At 42.9% G+C, this 17,808-nt stretch overlaps 1 protein-coding gene across 17 annotated transcripts in view; it reads right to left on the reverse strand.

Annotated features, from left to right (window-relative positions):
- Positions 1-17,808, reverse strand: part of PHLDB1 (pleckstrin homology like domain family B member 1) — a 280,745-nt gene that overhangs the window by 55,243 nt on the left and 207,694 nt on the right. For 15 of the 17 annotated variants that reach the window (XM_063942622.1, XM_063942623.1, XM_063942614.1 and 12 more), the window contains 3 exons: positions 6,773-7,051; positions 5,099-5,230; positions 4,710-4,847 (listed from right to left, as the gene is read on the reverse strand). In XM_063942622.1, coding sequence (XP_063798692.1) covers positions 4,710-4,847; positions 5,099-5,230; positions 6,773-7,051 — 549 coding nt within the window. The remainder of the gene's footprint in view (positions 1-4,709; positions 4,848-5,098; positions 5,231-6,772; positions 7,052-17,808) is intronic. The other 2 variants (XM_063942612.1, XM_063942620.1) reach the window with 1 other exon arrangement.

Raw genomic sequence — 17,808 nt, forward strand, 5'->3', positions numbered from 1 at the left:
TCGACAATGTCTAGGTCGACCACTATTGGTCGATAGTAACTAGGTCGACAGGGTGTCTAGGTCGACATGTTCTAGGTCGACAGGTCAAAAGGTGGACATGAGTTTTTCACATTTTTTTTCTTTTTTTGAACCTTTTCATACTTAACGATCCACGTGGACTACGATTGGAACGGTAATCAGTGCCGAGCGAAGCGAAGGCACCATGCCCGAAGCATGGCGAGCGAAGCGGTGCACTAATTGGGGTTCCCGGTCACTCTATGAAGAAAACGACACCAAAATAACATAAAAAACGCATGTCGACCTTTTGACCTAGAACATGTCGACCTAAAGACCCTGTTGACCTAGACACCCTGTCGACCTAGTTACTGTCGACCAATAGTGGTCAACCTAGACATTGTCGACCTAGTTACGGTCGACCTTCCATACCACACTTGTATGGCTAAGGGTCAGCAAGGTCCTTCGGAATGCCTATAGAAGAACCACTGCAATGTCTGAATAAGTTGGTAGAGGGGATTCTAGAACTCACCATCAGCTAAGTCACATAAACATCATGTCTTGGTCTGATCCTTGCAAGAGTCTAATTTTAAGCGCTGCTCACAAGAAGTGAGAGTGAGGTAGCGGAGAATTCAGACACTGAGGATTCCTTGTGTTAGAAAGGTGGATATGGCAAGGTATGGAGGGGACAATTTAATGCTGATGGTTCACATGGTACTTCACATGTAGTACAGCGAAGAGTCAGGATATTCTTGAAAGATTTAAGCGGAAGTAAACGCTGGTGCTTTCCTTTAATTCTTTTCAAGAATTAGAAGAGTTACACATTACTTACTGTTGGTGTGATTCTCTCAGTGCCAGTAGGACACAGAGGAAAGGGTTTCTATTTAAACTGGTTGTTGGTTCAGAAACCAAAATCGGGCTCTTTCAGCCCATTTTGAATCTTAAGACACTCAACAGTCATGTTCAAGTTGGAATCTTTGATATCCATCATCTATGGCACGGATATGGCACAAACACTAGAGTGCCATGGTTAAATTATCAACCTCCAGAAATTCAGTATGTTTCCTACTCGGGGGCTGATCTATCTGGATCTGCTATTTGGTCATTGACAGCAGAAGAGGATTATTTCAGGGAACAAAATAGTCTCTTTACATAAATAGTAATGAGTCTATTGATTCTCAAATGCCAGTTCTTATTGTATGCAAGTCCTAGGAAAGGTGGTTGGACTAAAGAGGCTGTGCTGTTTACATGACTCCATTGAAGGAGGTTTCAAAATCATCTAAATTTTTTAAATGCAACAAGTCACATGTTCACTTGATCAGACACACTTGTCTGTCTCCAATAAAATGATAGCCGCTCTGGTAATGAGACAACAACGTAATCATGGTCTGTTGTTTCACCATATGGATTTGAACAACTGTGACAACAGCCACCAGTCGCCAAGACTGGAAACAGGGGCCCATCACTACTGATCTCAGTGTCTGTGGTCTCTTGGTAAGCCAAGCTTCCAAATATGTCCTTGAATTAAGAGCAGTCCTTATTGCTCTAGTTCATGGTTACCTTCTCTTACATACATCAACGATCGGGAAACTCTTTCCATAAAGGAAACGCTTTCCATGAAGGTAAACAGCAGGACCATGCGTTGGCAGAACAATATGTTCTGGTCCTAGCAGCAATGTTCATACCAGCAGTGGAAAACAAGAAAGTCAATTAGCTCTGCAGGCAAGTTCGGCACCCCGGTCCCTCAGCCCAAGCATGGTTCATCCGCTTCTTGTCAGAGTGTTTGCAGGATGACTTGTATAACATTAAGTTCCTCTATGGTTCTTATTTCTACCTTCTTCCAGAAGAAGGTGGCCCTCGTACAGGAAGTTCTGACCTTTTTATGCAGTGTGGAACATTGCATTCACTCTTCAGTCCTTCACTAGCCCCTTGAGACTTGAATCTATTGTTAACGACATAAAAAAAAACCAACTCATATTGCACAAGAGACTGTCAAGTTAAAGTTGTTCACTTGGAAAGTATTTTAGGTTTGTTTTTCTTTTCTGCTGGCAATTTCCATGACCCCAAAGGGTGTTAGAGTGGAGAACAGGTCTTGCAAATCTCACTATTTGATTTTTCATGAGGATAGGGCTGTTTTCCAGACATCATTTCAGCCTCAGGTGGTTCTCTAGTTGCACAATCTTTCAGGATGTGGCAGTTTGGCAGTATAAGAGGGAGGAGCACAAAATATTTAGTGACAATGGCCTATACTACATGGTCCAGTGTCCCTCACTGGACTCAAAGGGGAGACTTCAATTGCTTTTTTTGGGCACCCATAAGTAATAGGTGCACATCAGAGCTATTCAATTGTTTTGCAGATCAGGTGCCCATTGCGTAAAAGTTGTGCCTTTGGTCCCCCCCAAACCTCAGTTTTGGCAGTAAGCCCTATAGTTTAGATGGTTTTTGTTGCTCTACGCAGCTAAACTCAGTGCATTTGGGCTCGATAAGTAACGGGAGTCTGCTGCACTCACGCCAATCGGCAAAACAATTGACAAGCTCCATCAGAAACCCATTATTTATGGGCGTGCAAAAAATAACTGAATAACCCCCAGAGAAAAAGATTTAACACAAGTATAAAAACCCATTTTCACCATCTAGAGTAAGTATACAAGAACAAAAAAGACTGAACATCACAATTATCAACATTGTCAAAAGTCAAATATTGATATTATAACAGAGCATTTAACACAGCACCGTTCTAGAACAGTGAAACAATCATCACTTTACAGCTACGTCCCAGGATTATATATATATAGCAGCGGTTTCCAACCAAGGTGTCAGAAAACATAGTGCAACAGTGCTAGACTAAATGTGTCACAAGAATATAGGGATAATATGGCAAAAAATGTTAAAATAAAAACACTATACAGTATATGCAAGGGTCGGTGGGTAATCTATTTTATACATAATCAAAAGAATTTGATAGGTTTCACCCAAGTTTGATAAATTCAGCTGTATTTTTCACATTATCTTCATACGAATGGAAAAAGATTGGGAACCACTGCCAAAGTTTCATTTATAAACATCTAGAATCTCAATGTCCTATTACTTTAGGAGTATTTTACTTACCTACAGCAACTAAAGCATGCAAAGTGAAGGTGGATGGGATGTTAGTATAGTTAGAAGGTCAGGTTAATCACAGAAGAAAAATTTCAATTGGATATATATAACCCTGACTAAATAGCTACATACTACTAAAACCAACATGAGATAACATGTATGTAATCCACAAATAAGGAAATGTATAAAAGGGAAGTGCAAGTAATCCATAGCAACCTGCTTTAGTCTATTGTAGATGCCAGTCTGAAGCTGGAACATACTGGATTATGGGGGAGATGACTAAACAAGGCATGTCCAAACTGCGGCCCTCCAGCTGTTTAGAAACTACACATCCCAGCATGCCCTTCCACAGCTTTAGCATTCTCTGACAGTAAAACTGTGTCAGGGCATGATGGGATATGTAGTTTCACAACAGCTGGAGGGCTGCAGTTTGGACATGCCTGTACTAAGCAGTGAAAAGAGTGGAGAAGTTGTCCATGGCAACTAATCAGCACTGAAGTAACATTTCTAATTTACATACTATAAAATCATACAGAGCAGCTGATTGGTCTCCATGGGCAACGTCTCAACTGGCTCACTTCTCCACTGCTTAGTACAGCTCCCCAATATCATGTGATAAACCATTGGAAACCAAGGGAGTGACAGGAACGGTTACCAAAGTAATATTGCTTACAACTTCTAATTACCTCATCCATTTATCTGAAAACCATCCTCTAACCGGCAAGATTGCAAATAATAAGACAGGGCTGGGTTTAGACATGGTGGGGCACAGTGCATAAGGCAAGATGGGGACCATTTATTCTAATGATTGATGGGAAACTGTAATTATTAGGTCATTTTTATCCTTAAAACCCCTCCGCAGAAAACAAAACTGAACCGCAGCAGTTGTTCCTTTATATGGGGCTGGAGGAGGGAGGACTAGGGTTAAAAATGACCTAATGTCTGGAATTCATCTTTAGGAAAAACAAAATCCTTTAACTACTCCAGCTAAAATAACATCTTCTTACCAAACATAGGGGCAGATGTATTAAGCTTGGAGAAGTGATAAAGCAGTGACAAATGCAAGGTGATAACGCACCAGCCAATCAGCTACTAACTGTCCATTTACATATTGCAGCTGATTGGCTGTTGCATTATTACCTTGCATTTGTCACTGCTTTATCACTTCTCCGGGCTTAATATATCTGCCCCTATATGTGGTATTTATACCATGCTTCGATGCGTCACATTTTATTTCCAGTTTGTAAATAACCCCTTGGAACTTCTAACAATGCTCAAAAAAGGTGAGGACCAATTCAGTTTAAAATCTGTACACGATCTGTCATTTATACAGGCAGGGGTGTCATAGGGAGGCAAGCTCATAACATATGTGGTTATAAGAAGTGTTGTTTGCAGGCCTCTCTGGCAATGAAAGAATAAAAATTAAGGCATTGTAGATCCAAATTAAATTCTTTAGCAGAATTGCAGACCTTTGTATCTCAGCCAATATAAATACTCTTCCCATGTAAAGGTCGGAGAGGTAGGAGAATAGTAAAGAGCTGGAAACAAATGCAGAATGGATAGGGAAAGAACAATGGGGATGAGTACGCCCTGCAGTCTTACAGGATATTTGGTACCTTTTCTTTTTCCTTCTGCATGTTATTTTCCAGGGCACTCAGACTGTCCTGTAGCTGCTGAATCACCCTCTGTTCCTGCTGCAGCTGGGAGAGCTCGGCCTCCTTCTCTCCCTGCAGTAGGGCACGTTCCATCTCTGCCTGCATAGGGAAAGGAACAACAACAGGTGGGTCTGACAAGCAACAGGTGGGACTGAATTTCTCCTGGTTATTTACATGCTGCCTCTTCATTACGTTCTGTTACTTCCTACCCCCTGCACTCTGCATACAGAGATGTAACAACCCTCACTGGAACAAAACAGCACAATGTTGGTCACAGCACAGGGCCGCCATCTTTGTGCCTGATAGAACATGCAAGGAATCCATCATTCACAGCCAGGATGGTCTCTAACCTCTCGTGCACTCTCCTGTAACTGTCTCTCGAGTTCTGTCACTCTGTTCTTCAGCTGATCCACGCGGCTTAAAGTCGCCCTGCGCTGTTCCTCCAAAGCGACCAACTCACCAGGTGACACGGCATCCTCCTGCTGAAAAAGGGGGGGGGGGGGATTGGGTGTTAGGAGTAGCGCCAGACTCTGTGGTACAAGCAATAACAGCCTCAGTTATACCACTGCATTCCATTGTTTTAATAGTTGCCTTGACACCTTCATCGACATCCACAGGTGGTAGGTATTCACTCATTAGTCCACAGATTGACTTGTGTGGACTGGCCTCAGGTGGGTTTATAAACCAGTCAGCAGAGCTCACGCATTGACCGCGATAACGTTTGTGTGTCTGGCTTGCTGCAAGGACCAGGTTAGGAGTGTTATACAGATGTGTCCTCATACTCACGCCCTAAATACGCCACATGGCACAAGAGCCATGCAAAGCAGTGTGCATCCAGTGTCGGACTAGGGCATAAAGGGCCCACCGGGGGAATGTATTTTTAGGGACCCATGTTTAAGGGTGTGGCCAAACTTCAGAGTCTTGGATAACCATTAAAGAGTGCATGGACTGCTAGTGCATGCATTATAATGTACCAGATTAATAACAGAAATGCACTGTAGAGAATACACCATTAGTCCTGTGCAGAATAAGGTAATATATGTATAATCTATAATTCAAGTGCACAGTCTGGAACCAGATTCCCTAGAGGAGGTGGGGGCCCCAGGCAGCGGGCCCACCGGTAATTTCCCCTGTTCCCCTGTAGGCCAGTCCAACCCTGTGTGCATCTTATTTACAATGCAGTACGACAAAATAACATCACAAGACTACACAGATTAATTTGATATACAACACTTATATATCTGTGTGCGACTGAGTGTAAATCTGTATGAAAACCACAATGGAAGTTGGCGTGCTAAAAAGCTATAGCCGCTGCATCGTAGCACTTCGTATACTAAGCCTTGGATGGAGATAAAGTAACAGCCAATCAGCTCCTGTCATGTCACAGGCTGGGTTTGAAAAATGACAGGAGCTGGTTGGTTGGGACTTTAACTCTGGCCACTTTATCTCCATCCAAGGCTTAGTAAATAGACCCCTTAGTCGCACATAGATGTACAAATGTCACATATCAATTTAATACAGAATACAGGTTGAACACGATGGGCATTTTGCCTCTATTCAACCTCAATTACTACGTATGTTACTAATCAAGAAAAGCTTGTGACGAAGTTTTGTAGCATCGCAATCAAGACGCATATTCTGGTGAAAAATACGTGAAATAAGATGCGCGCCACAGAGTCGCACTGGACTTGAGTGCAGAGAAGGGGTATTTGGCACAACTGCAGCAATAGTGTATGAGGACACATATGTAGACTCAGAGTCCCTCCATTTCTTCTCTACACAATTTAATATGGTTATTTACTATAGAAGAATAACATATCTTTGTGCTCTAGTATATAGTATTGACCTTGCGCACTAAATACAGCAGCATTTATTTAAACAACATTCCTCCTTTCATACAATGTGTCCCTTACGAAGCTGCGCCCTCGTCTATGTACTAGACTTTGCCCCTCATTGTGTACTTTGCTGAGGATTATGATGCACACTTTATATTCCCTTACACTGTAAAATACAGTAGCGCTTACCTCGTGCTGGGTGCTCTCTGTGCTGCTATTCTCCTCCCTCTGGGTTTCCTCCTCATTTTCTCCTTTCACTTTCATTTGGTTCCCGCTGTTTTCACGGCTGCAACCTTTAGCACTGTCCCATGACAGCCTTCTGGTGTCCAAGAACGCAGAGTTTTCCACCTTAGTCCCCACTGAGGGAAAAGCCCATAGTTCCTCTAGACGAGCAGGAGGAGAGGTGGTTTCATCTGATTTACTGTACTCGGCGCACAAATTTAAGATGGTTTCCAACCGCTGGCGTTCCTGTGTAACAAATAAAGATTTCTGCATTATGCCTCATGTCGGAGTTTTACATCAATATAAAAATGCTCATAATGATCCCAATTTGCAATTAAATGGGTCCTGCACAAAAATGGTAAAAAGGGGGGGGGGAAACAAAAAAAAAAAAAAAACTCAACCTAAGCTGAAATATCACTTTTATTATGCAATTAAAAATATTAAACTAAATGAAACCTTTTTAGCACACCTCTAGATATTTCAGTCACCTAAAATAATTATCTAACCTGGTGCAGATATACGCCGTTAACAACGCCTGTTGTCCACTGCATATTTCGGCACACACCAGGTAGCAGCATTACACCCACCCCTTTGTATAATATATAGGTGCTTCTGTGTCAGCTGTCTCTAAATATCACACTAGGCTAGACAATTGTAAACTGAGTGTTTACTAAATTATTTAATTCTATTATCTCTCCTCATATATACCATATACACTTAATAAAGATGGTCTACAGTCCTTACCTGGTTATAATATAATACTCCTTTTCCATTGCGACCCGAGAAATTGCCGGGTCTATCAACCTTGCAAATCCCAGGTCTTAGCCCCAAACATGGTCGTGAGCAGGGTCGTGGATCCAGGACTTCGTCCCGGCTACTTTGCTTTTCCACGGACGTAAAACCTGGATTGATGCATGGTCACGTGCAAAAACACGAGATTTTAGAGGCAGTGGAACAGGGGTATAAGTGACCATACTATCCTGGAGACATTTTAATTTCTGTGGCATCCATTTTGTCAGTTATTACCAATATATGAAATGTTATAATAAAAGTTAGATTTCGCGTAGGTTGAGTGGGACTACTTTCCCTGTCCTCTTAGGGAGCACCACCGCTACCACGAGAGAATTTATATAACTAATGGGCCCTACACATTTAACGAGGTGCCGCCGAGATGCCCGACGGCCGATACGGCCGACGGGCGACGGGGGGGCAGTGACGGGGGGAGTGAAGTTTCTTCACTCCACCCGTCACCCGGCTCCGTAGACTTGCAGGCAAATATGGACGATCTCGTCCATATTGGCCTGCATGCACAGCCGACATGTCCTCAGCGATGAACGAGCGCGGGGCCGCGCATCGTTCATCGCTGGTGACTCCACACTGCACGATATGAACGTTATCTCGTTCATTAATGAACGAGATCGTTCATATCGTGCAGAAAGATCGGCATGTGTGTAGGGCCTATAACTCTAATAATGAATTTAACCAAGTCAGTTATGTGTATAAACCTATAATTAATTTATCAACATCCCTATCGGCGCTCCAGTACTCCAGTACCCTTTCTCCCCACAGTACATTCAGCCTGCAGAAATGTCTCAGAATGTTACAAGAGAATGATAAAGTTCAGGAACCAGCAAATAATTAAAGTACATTTTTTCCATATAACAAATGCTAGTGATAACACTATGCAGCTGTTTCTGACAGGAATATCCATTCATACCTTGCACAACCTATTAACACCACACCATTAAAATAAATATATAGGGCAGGATTCAAATGTTGGTCGGTCCCTCCCGCCCCCTATTGCGCGCCCGCCGCCAGTATTCTGATGTTACTGCCGACGGGCATGACAACTTCATTTCAGCTCGCTACCCCCGGAGGTATCGAGCTGAAATGCGTGTGAAGAGACCCGTTTGGGCCCCCAAACGGGTCTCTTCACGATCACGCCCATTACTTTGGTCGGGTTTAGGCGCTTGGCGAGCCTAAACCAGACTGTAATAAGCGTGATCAGCGCAATAACGGGGCACATTTGAATATCACCCCTCTATCTCCCGTCACTTTAGATGGGAGATAGCGGGTATGATATCATTGGAATTCGACCCATAGAAATGCTGAAAATATTAAGGGGGGTATTTATCAAAGCTTGGAGAGAGATAAAATTGTGACAGATAATGTACCAACTAATCAGCTTCTAACTGTCATTTTCCAAACAGCCTGTAAATATAAGGTGTTGATCGGCTAGTTAGTACTTTATTTCAGAAAATGTATATAATATTTTTTTCTATTTTAATAAATCCATAATAAGAAATCACATACTTCAAACTATTTAAATAAAGCAGACTTTAGAGTTGTGAGTACCGCTATATAGCAATCATTGTTGATGGCTATTTACTATAATATACAGAGGTTACTTATTCCAAAGAAATGCAGTAATGTTAAGAACAACTTAAAGTTAATTAAATGTTCACAAAGCAATGCTGCCTCAGAAAACGGTTAGCCACAGGCTTCCCACATGAGCCTCTGAATAGATAATTACAGGACTAGAGCATTCCTCTCTACCTAAGTAGGGGTGTTTGCCATGATGTTTTTTGGTTGCCAATGCTGTGGGATGTAAGTGTAATTAATGGCTTGCCTTGGCCTCCTGGTTCTGTTGGTGACGAGTCTGTTTGGTGGTGGTAGAACAGCAGTGGGCTGAGAAGAAAAATTGTATTTCTCTTATGTCCTAGAGGATACTGGGGTTCAATTTAGTACCATGGGGTATAGGCGGGTCCACTAGGAGCCATGGGAACTTTAAGAATTTGATAGTGTGGGCTGGCTCCTCCCTCTATGCCCCTCCTACCAGACTCAGTTTAGAAAATGTGCCCGGAGGAGCCGGTCACGCTGAAGGAAGCTCCTGAAGAGTTTTCTGCATTTATTTTCTCTGTTTGTTATTTTCAGGCAGGACTGGATGGCACCAGACTGTCTGTTTTGTGGGACTTAGGGGGTGGGGAACGGCCCAACCTCTCGAAGGGTTAATGGTCCCGTTCCCCGCTCTTTTAGGTTTTGTTTCTGCAAATTAATTGTTAAACCTCTTTTTGTGGTTCTATCAAAAAATTGTGCTTTTGTTTTTGTTTATGTTCTTAAATAGTAATCGTAGCCCTTTAATATTTAGGTGTGCTCTTCTACAGTTATGTGCTCTTTATGGGAGGGGTATTCAATTGGTGGCGTTTTTTCAGGCAGTTGTTAAAACAGCACTTTTTGACAGTTTTTAGGTCGACTACGCATTCAACATATTCAATGAAAGTGACGTTTTTTCGACTGTCGAAAAGACCAGCACCGTCGGAAAACACGTGGATCTGCGATCACGTGTTTTTGTCGAAAACGTGGCTGTTTGACAGTTTACCGCTGATGCAGATTCAACTTGTTATCAAGTCGAATCTGCATTGTCGGAATGCTGGCCGGAAATGGCCGGCATTGAATAGGGACGTGCCGGATCCAACTTCAATTGAATATACCCCTATGTGTATCTATAATTCTGGTGAAACGTTAGACCTGCCGATTAAGTTAAGGCTCTTTTATATAAACATTTGTTATAGTGTGCTATTAATAAAGCTTTTGCGACTTTCAACTGAATGCCTTTCCTTGGGCATTTGGTGTCAGGATCTGGTCTCCAAATGTATAGAGAGAGAGTATAGGCTGTACTTGATAGATCTTCGGGGTGTAAGGTAGTGGCCTTTCAACACTTCTTTGGTTTTGCAGATTACTACAGCAATTTATCATAAGATATTCTACCTAGGTGGCACCTATTACAGCTCTCACTTGGAGAATGATATACACCAAGGTATGGAGTTCCAAAGCTTTCCTGGTCTTAAAGTAGGCCTAAACAACCTGATACAGTTCAACTATTTTCCTATAGGGGTTGGAGCTCTACTTTATCTCAACAGCGAAATGTACATATCAGGCCTCCATTGCACTATATAGACAAGACATATACAAGTGCCCATCTCCTCATCAGTGAACAGGATATTTATACCTGCTGAGTACTTTTATATTGTGAAATTCGGTAGACGGCACTAACTGGTTTATGACATATGGGAGTATGTGGTTAGTTTTTCTATGCATGATTTGATCTGCCTGTTCTATCTACCCCTATAGAATTCAGTTTACCAATAATGAACATTTCATAGTTATATGTATAGCTCTACATACTGAGCTAATATAGGTCTTAGGTATTTATGTACTTAATAGGTCTACAGATGCCTTTTATAGTTTTATATCGGCTGATCTCCAGTGGTGAATTTCCCACTAGGCACATGAGCGGCACGTGCCTAGGGACAGCACAGTAGGTTTCCCCCTCCCCCCCCCCCGTGCGCCTCCTTCCACATCTATGCAGCTGGTCCTTTTTTTTTTTTACCTGAACACACGAGAGAGAGAGAGAGAGAGAGAGAGAGAGAGAGAGAGAGAGAGAGAGAGAGAGAGAGAGAGAGAGAGAGAGAGACTTGCAAGCAGGGTGATGGAGCTCTCATAGAGAGAGGTGGAGCTGCAGCAGATTCCCGGACAGCCAGAGAGTGACAGAACTACTCTGCTGCTTGTGAGGTGAGTGTGCTGAGCTGTGATGGGATCAGTATGAGCAGTAGGGGGCAAGGAGCGGTGGGGCAGCAGTGAAGCAGGAGGCGGCAGTGAGGTTTGGAGGTGCAATTATGTGGGCAGTGAGGTGTGATAACTGTGGAGGGGTATGGCAGAGAGATATTGGAGGGAATTGGCAAGGATAGAGCTATGCAAGGGGTAATCAGAAGATAAGGAGGGGAAATCGGGGAGATACGGAGGGAAGTAACCGACTTGTTTTTTTGGGGTTTTTTTTTGGGGGGGGGGGGGGGGACAGGGGGCCGTAAATAATGTTGTGCCTGGGGGCGGCCTGACCCCTAAATCCACCTCTTCTGACCTATATTTCATAACCTCCTACATTTATTAATTTACGTTTATTGAGGTTACATAGCAATGGAAAAAGTTATTTTTTATTTTTTTTATTTGATTTTAAACTATTGTGCTTATTTGTACACAGTATCACACAAAATGGCTGAGCACTGTTCTGTTGGGTTCACTACGATATGCCGGCGGTCGGGCTCCTGGCAACCAGCATACCGGCGCCGGGAGCCCGACCGCCGGCTTACCGACAGTGTGGCGAGTGCAAGTGGACCCCCACGAGGGAGAATAAGTGTCGGTATGCCGGCTGTCGGGCTCCCGGCGCCGGTATGCTGGTCGCCGGGAGCCCGACCGCCGGCATACTGAAGACCACCCGTTCTGTTTATCCATATCCAGTGTATCTTGGAAAATAGTAGCCGTGATTCTGCTAGTAAATGAGCGCTTCAAACTCAATACTTATTATGGGGTATATGCAATTGCGGTCGAATTGCCGCAAATGTCGAAACACGGGACATTTTCGACACAAAAAAAAAATCATTCGACAATGCAATACAGTACTTTTCGACAAAAAAATGTCCGTTTCAAATTCGACATTCGGGGAAAGGGGTCCCATTTGTAAACATGGGACCCCTTTCAGTGCGTGGTCCGGGTTTTGCGTTTTATTATTTTGCCAAGTACGTGGAGTACAAACAAGAAGAGGACAGATCTACACAGGATTTTGGTGAGTATAATTATATTTTCAGGTACCCTATGGATTCTACATGGAGAAGGACACAGAGTCGGCGTGTCAACATAGGTAAGTATGTGTGTGTCGGCGTGCATGTATGTAATAAAGTTTTACTTTCATGGTGTGCGTGTACTGCTATTATTTGGGTATTTTTTTGTAGTAGAACCACAGGTACCAGCGGGCCCGTTTCCCCCCCCCGCATGCTGGTACTTGTGGTTCTCAAAGTACCAGCTTGCGGGGGAGGCTTGCTGGGACTTGTAGTTCTGCTACAAAAAACAATATTCTTTATTTTGTCACTTGGCTATCAGCCTCCCATCCGCAGCCCTTGGGTGGGGGGGGGGGGGGGGAAACAGCCTTGGGCTTCACCCCTGGCCCTTGGGTGGCTGGAGGGGGGGACCCCTTGATTTAAGGGGTCCCCACTCCTCCAGGGTACCCCAGCCAGGGGTGACTAGTTGGGGATTTAATGCCACAACCGCAGGGACCGGTATAAAAAAGTGCCCCCCGGCTGTGGCATTACCTCTCCAGCTAGTGGAGCCCGGTGCTGGTGTGTAAAATACGGGGGACCCCTACGTCTTGTCTCCCGTATTTTTTGCACCAGGACCGGACGCAGAGCCCGGTGCTGGTTGTGAAAATACGGGGGATCCCCTGTCATTTCCCCCCCCATATTTTTACAACCAGGACCGGCTCAAAGAGCCCGAGGCTGGTTATGCTTAGAAGGGGGGACTCCACGCAATTTTTTTCTTGATTTTTTAAACACTTTTGTGCGTCCATGAAGTCGAATCCAGGACGCACACTATCGTCAATTGGTCCGTTTTTTGACAGCGGGACGGTCTAATCAGTTTTTTATTGAATATGTCGAATTCGGGTCCCGGCGGGAAGGTGTCTGACTGTCGAAATGTGTCGAATTTAAAAACGGTCGAATTCCAGCCGGAATTTGACCGCAATAGCATATGCCCCTATAGCTGGCTGGAAAACAAGGAACTTCCCACAAGCATGTAACAAAAGGAATGAATGAAATAATACACAAACAGTTTTATAATATTCTGCTCAGATATCTATGTAATATGAATGTGTGTGTACATCTGTGGTGGCTGCTCTTTACACACTGTTTTTAAAACTATTAATATTTAGAAGAAAAAAAACGTAGGCAATTTCAATTATCTAAAATAGTGTTAATAGTCTGTAGTTTGCATTTCTCGACAGTTTACTCTGTATAGAGAAATGGCATCATTACATTATTGAAGTGAGTGGGGTCCCTGTATTAATGTAAATTAATATAATCTGTGTTATAATAACACAAATGCAAAGTATAACATATACTGTATGTTTGTAGAGTTCAACTGGCAAGAAATGCGTACAATTCAGTTACCATGGACAGTACTGAAGCCTCTTACTGTACGTCACAATTGTATAATACCTACAGAATGGACAAGTGACAGATAATGATTATTATGCTGTTGTCTGTGTGTGCGTTTTATTTCATTTTAAATGTCGGATTCCAAATACAGGAAAACCCCTTTTCTGGAAAGCACCAACCTCCAAAACAGGACAAAAGACCCAATAATAGTCTTATTTACTAAAGAGGAAGGAAGACAGACAATGGAATGCGCAAACAAACAAGGATAATGCAGGTTTAAGGGCACATGAAAGTATCTTGAAACATTATAATTCCTAAAGCTGGCCATACTCTGACCAACTTTTTACCCAACTGGACAACTTGTCTGATTAATTTAAGATAATGAATTTAGGACCATTTTCATCATCAGTTGCAGTTTTGCTAAATTAGCTTGTGATCGCATGCTTGGGGCCACCCACCACAGGGAAAGGCTGTAGGGCATGTAAATGGGCACTAGCGATGCGATTGCAATTCAATTGCATCACTGAATTAGGGATGTAGGGAACAGTGGAATTAGAGATGGCCTTGTATGTGAGGAATTTGCAGAGGATTCTGTAGGGGAATGGGAGCCAGTGTAGATTTTGTCGAAGGGGAGTGGCAAATGTGGAGCGGCGGGAGAGGAAGATAAGCCTAGCTGCGGAGTTGAGGACAGATTGGAGGGGAACAAGATGGGAGCAAGTGTGGAGAACATTGCAGTAGTCGTGTCGTGAGATGACCAGTGAGTGGATGATGTTTAGTTGCACTATGGGAGAGAAATGGCCTAATGCGAACAATGTTGCGTAGCTGGAACCGACAGGATTGCGCCAGAGCTTGGATGTGGGGTGCAAAGGAGAGGGAGGAGTCGAGAGTAACGCCCAGGCAGTGGAGTTGGGGAACGGGGGCTCTGGCTGGGGGAAAGATAATGAGTTCAGTTTTGTCCATGTTGAGCTTCAGAGAGCGCTCAGACATCCAGGAGGCGATAGCGGAAAGGCAGCTGGAAACCTGAAAGAGGACAGAATGGGACAGATCAGGAGAGGAGAGGTAGAGCTGTGTGTCATCAGCATAGAGGTGGTATTGAAGGCCAAAGGAGTTAATGAGCGCACCCAGAGAAGTGGTGTACAGGTAGTACACTAGGGGGCCTAGGACAGAACCCTGAGGGACACCAACAGGAAGGATGGAAGGGTGTGAGGTGGTGCCGGAGGCAGACAGAGAGAAGGAGCGGTTAGTGAGGTAAGAGGTAAACCAGTCAAGGACGGTGCTAGAGAGAGGCCAACGCTTTGGAGTGTGCGGAGAAGGAGAGGATGATCCACGGTGTCAAAGGCAGCAGAGAGGTCCAGAAGGATGAGAAGAGAGAAGTAACATAGTAACATAGTATCTGAGGTTGAAAAAAGATAATTGTCCATCGAGTTCAACCTATTTGTGGTGTCCTATGCATGATGATTTGACTAAAATTTTTGACTGATGCTGCTGTCAGCCATTGCATTTTATCCCTATTTATAGTAACTATAATGCATGACTATGCACCATACCCCTGGATATCCTTATCCAATAGGAATTTATCTAACCCATTCTTAAAGGTGTTGACAGATTCCGCCATTACAACTCCCTCGGGCAGGGAATTCCAAACACGTATTGTCCTTACCGTGAAAAAGCCTTTATGCCGTATTGTGCGGAATCTCCTCTCCTCTAACCTGAGCGAGTGTCCACGAGTCCTCTGTGTTGATCTAACCAAAAACAGGTCCCGCGCAAGCTCTGTGTATTGTCCCCTTATATATTTGTAGATGTTGATCATATCCCCTCTTAGTCTCCGCTTTTCCAATGTAAACATGCCTAGTCTTTCAAGCCTTTCCTTGTATTCCATCGTCTCCATGCCCTTAATTAGTTTGGTCGCCCTCCTCTGTACCTTTTCAAGCTCCAGGATATCATTTTTGTAGTACGGTGCCCAGAACTGTACACAGTATTCAAGGTGTGGCCTCACTAGTGATTTATATAACGGGAGTATAATACTCTCGTCCCTAGCATCAATACCCCGTTTTATGCATGCTAATATCTTATTAGCCTTCTTTGCTGCAGTCCTACTTTGGGTACTACTGCTTAGCTTGCTATCTATGAGGACACCTAAGTCCTTTTCCAGTACAGAATCCCCTAATTTTACCCCATTTAGTAGGTAGGTGTAATTTTTGTTCTTGTTACCACAGTGCATTACCTTACACTTGTCTGTGTTGAAGCGCAATCTCCATTTGGCTGCCCATGCTTCTAATTTAACTAAGTCGTTCTGAAGAGACTCTGCATCCTCCTCTGTATTTATAGCCTTACACAATTTGGTATCATCTGCAAAAATTTACACCATGCTCTCTAGACCTTCTGTTAGGTCGTTAATGAAAATATTGAACAATAGCGGTCCTAATACTGAGCCTTGCGGCACACCACTTAGCACTTCAGTCCAAGTTGAAAAAGATCCATTAACCACAACGCGCTGCTTCCTATTATCTAACCAGTTTTTGACCCAAGTGCATATTGTGCTTCCTAGCCCTGATTCTTGTAGCTTGTATATAAGTCTCATGTGTGGTACAGTATCGAACGCTTTGGCAAAGTCTAAAAAGATTACATCCACGTCTTTACCCTGATCTAGGTTTGCGCTTACTGTTTCATAAAAGCCAAGTAAGTTGGTTTGACAGGATCTGTCCTTCATAAACCCATGTTGATTCCTTTTAATGACCTTATTGGTTTCAAGGAACTTCTGAATACTATCTCTTAGAATACCTTCCAATACTTTCCCCACTATAGATGTAAGACTAACTGGTCTATAATTACCTGCTTCAGCTTTACTTCCCTTTTTGAATATAGGCACTACTTCCGCTATACGCCAGTCTTTGGGAACCATACCTGATATAACTGAATCCTCAAAGATAGCGGTTTTGCCAGTTCAGAGTGAAGCTCCATTAGAACCCTTGGATGAATACCATCGGGCCCTGGTGATTTATTAATCTTTAAATGTTTTAATCTGTCACAGACTACTTCCTCGCTTAAATAAGTACCTATCAGTGTGATATTGTCATTATTGAGATTATGTGTCAGTCCCTGAATTGGGTCCTCTCTAGTGAATACTGTTGAAAAAAACTCATTTAGTGTGTCCGCTATGTCATTATCATTTTTGCTTAAGACTCCCAACTTGTCTTTCAAAGGGCCTATACTCTCCTTTTTTAATCTCTTGCTATTAATGTATTTAAAGAATTTTTTGGGATTCGCTTTGCTTTCCTTTGCTACTAGTTTTTCAGTTTCTACTTTAGCCGCTCTTATTTCCTTTTTGCAATTTTTGTTACATTCCTTATAGTGCTGAAATGACTCTGCTTCCCCGTCAGATTTGTATTTTTTAAATGCTCGCCTTTTCTTGCCCATAAGTTCCTTAATCTTTTTGTTAAGCCACATCGGTTTATGATTTTTATTCCCTTTTTTGCTACTCATAGGAATATATTTGAGTGTATTTTTAGCTAGCAGGAATTTTAGTACCTCCCATTTCTCTGTAGTATTTTTTCCTAAAAACAAACCTTCCCATTAAATATCCCTGAAAAATACCCTCATCTTTTCAAAATTTGCTTTGCTAAAGTTTAAAGTCCTAGTTGAGCCAGTATAGGGCTGTTTGTAGAAACTGATATTGAATGTGACCATATTGTGGTCGCTGTTTCCTATGTGTTCCCCTACTATAATACCCGATACCAAATCCTGATTGTTTGTTAATACCAGGTCTAAGATTGCATTGTACCTAGTTGGTTCCTCAATTAGTTGGACTAGGTAGTTATCATTTAGTGTGTTTAAAAACATACTGCCCCTAGCAGTATCACATGAATCGTTTTTCCAGTTTATCTCTGGATAGTTAAAATCGCCCATCACTACTATGTCTCCTACTCCTGCTGCTTTTTCAATTTGCTTTAGTAACAATTCATCATCAGATGCGTTGATACCAGGCGGCCTATAGCATACACCCAATACTAACTTTTTTGT

This window comes from Pseudophryne corroboree, chromosome 10 (genome assembly GCF_028390025.1).
Source record: "Pseudophryne corroboree isolate aPseCor3 chromosome 10, aPseCor3.hap2, whole genome shotgun sequence".
Classification (NCBI taxonomy): domain Eukaryota; kingdom Metazoa; phylum Chordata; class Amphibia; order Anura; family Myobatrachidae; genus Pseudophryne; species Pseudophryne corroboree.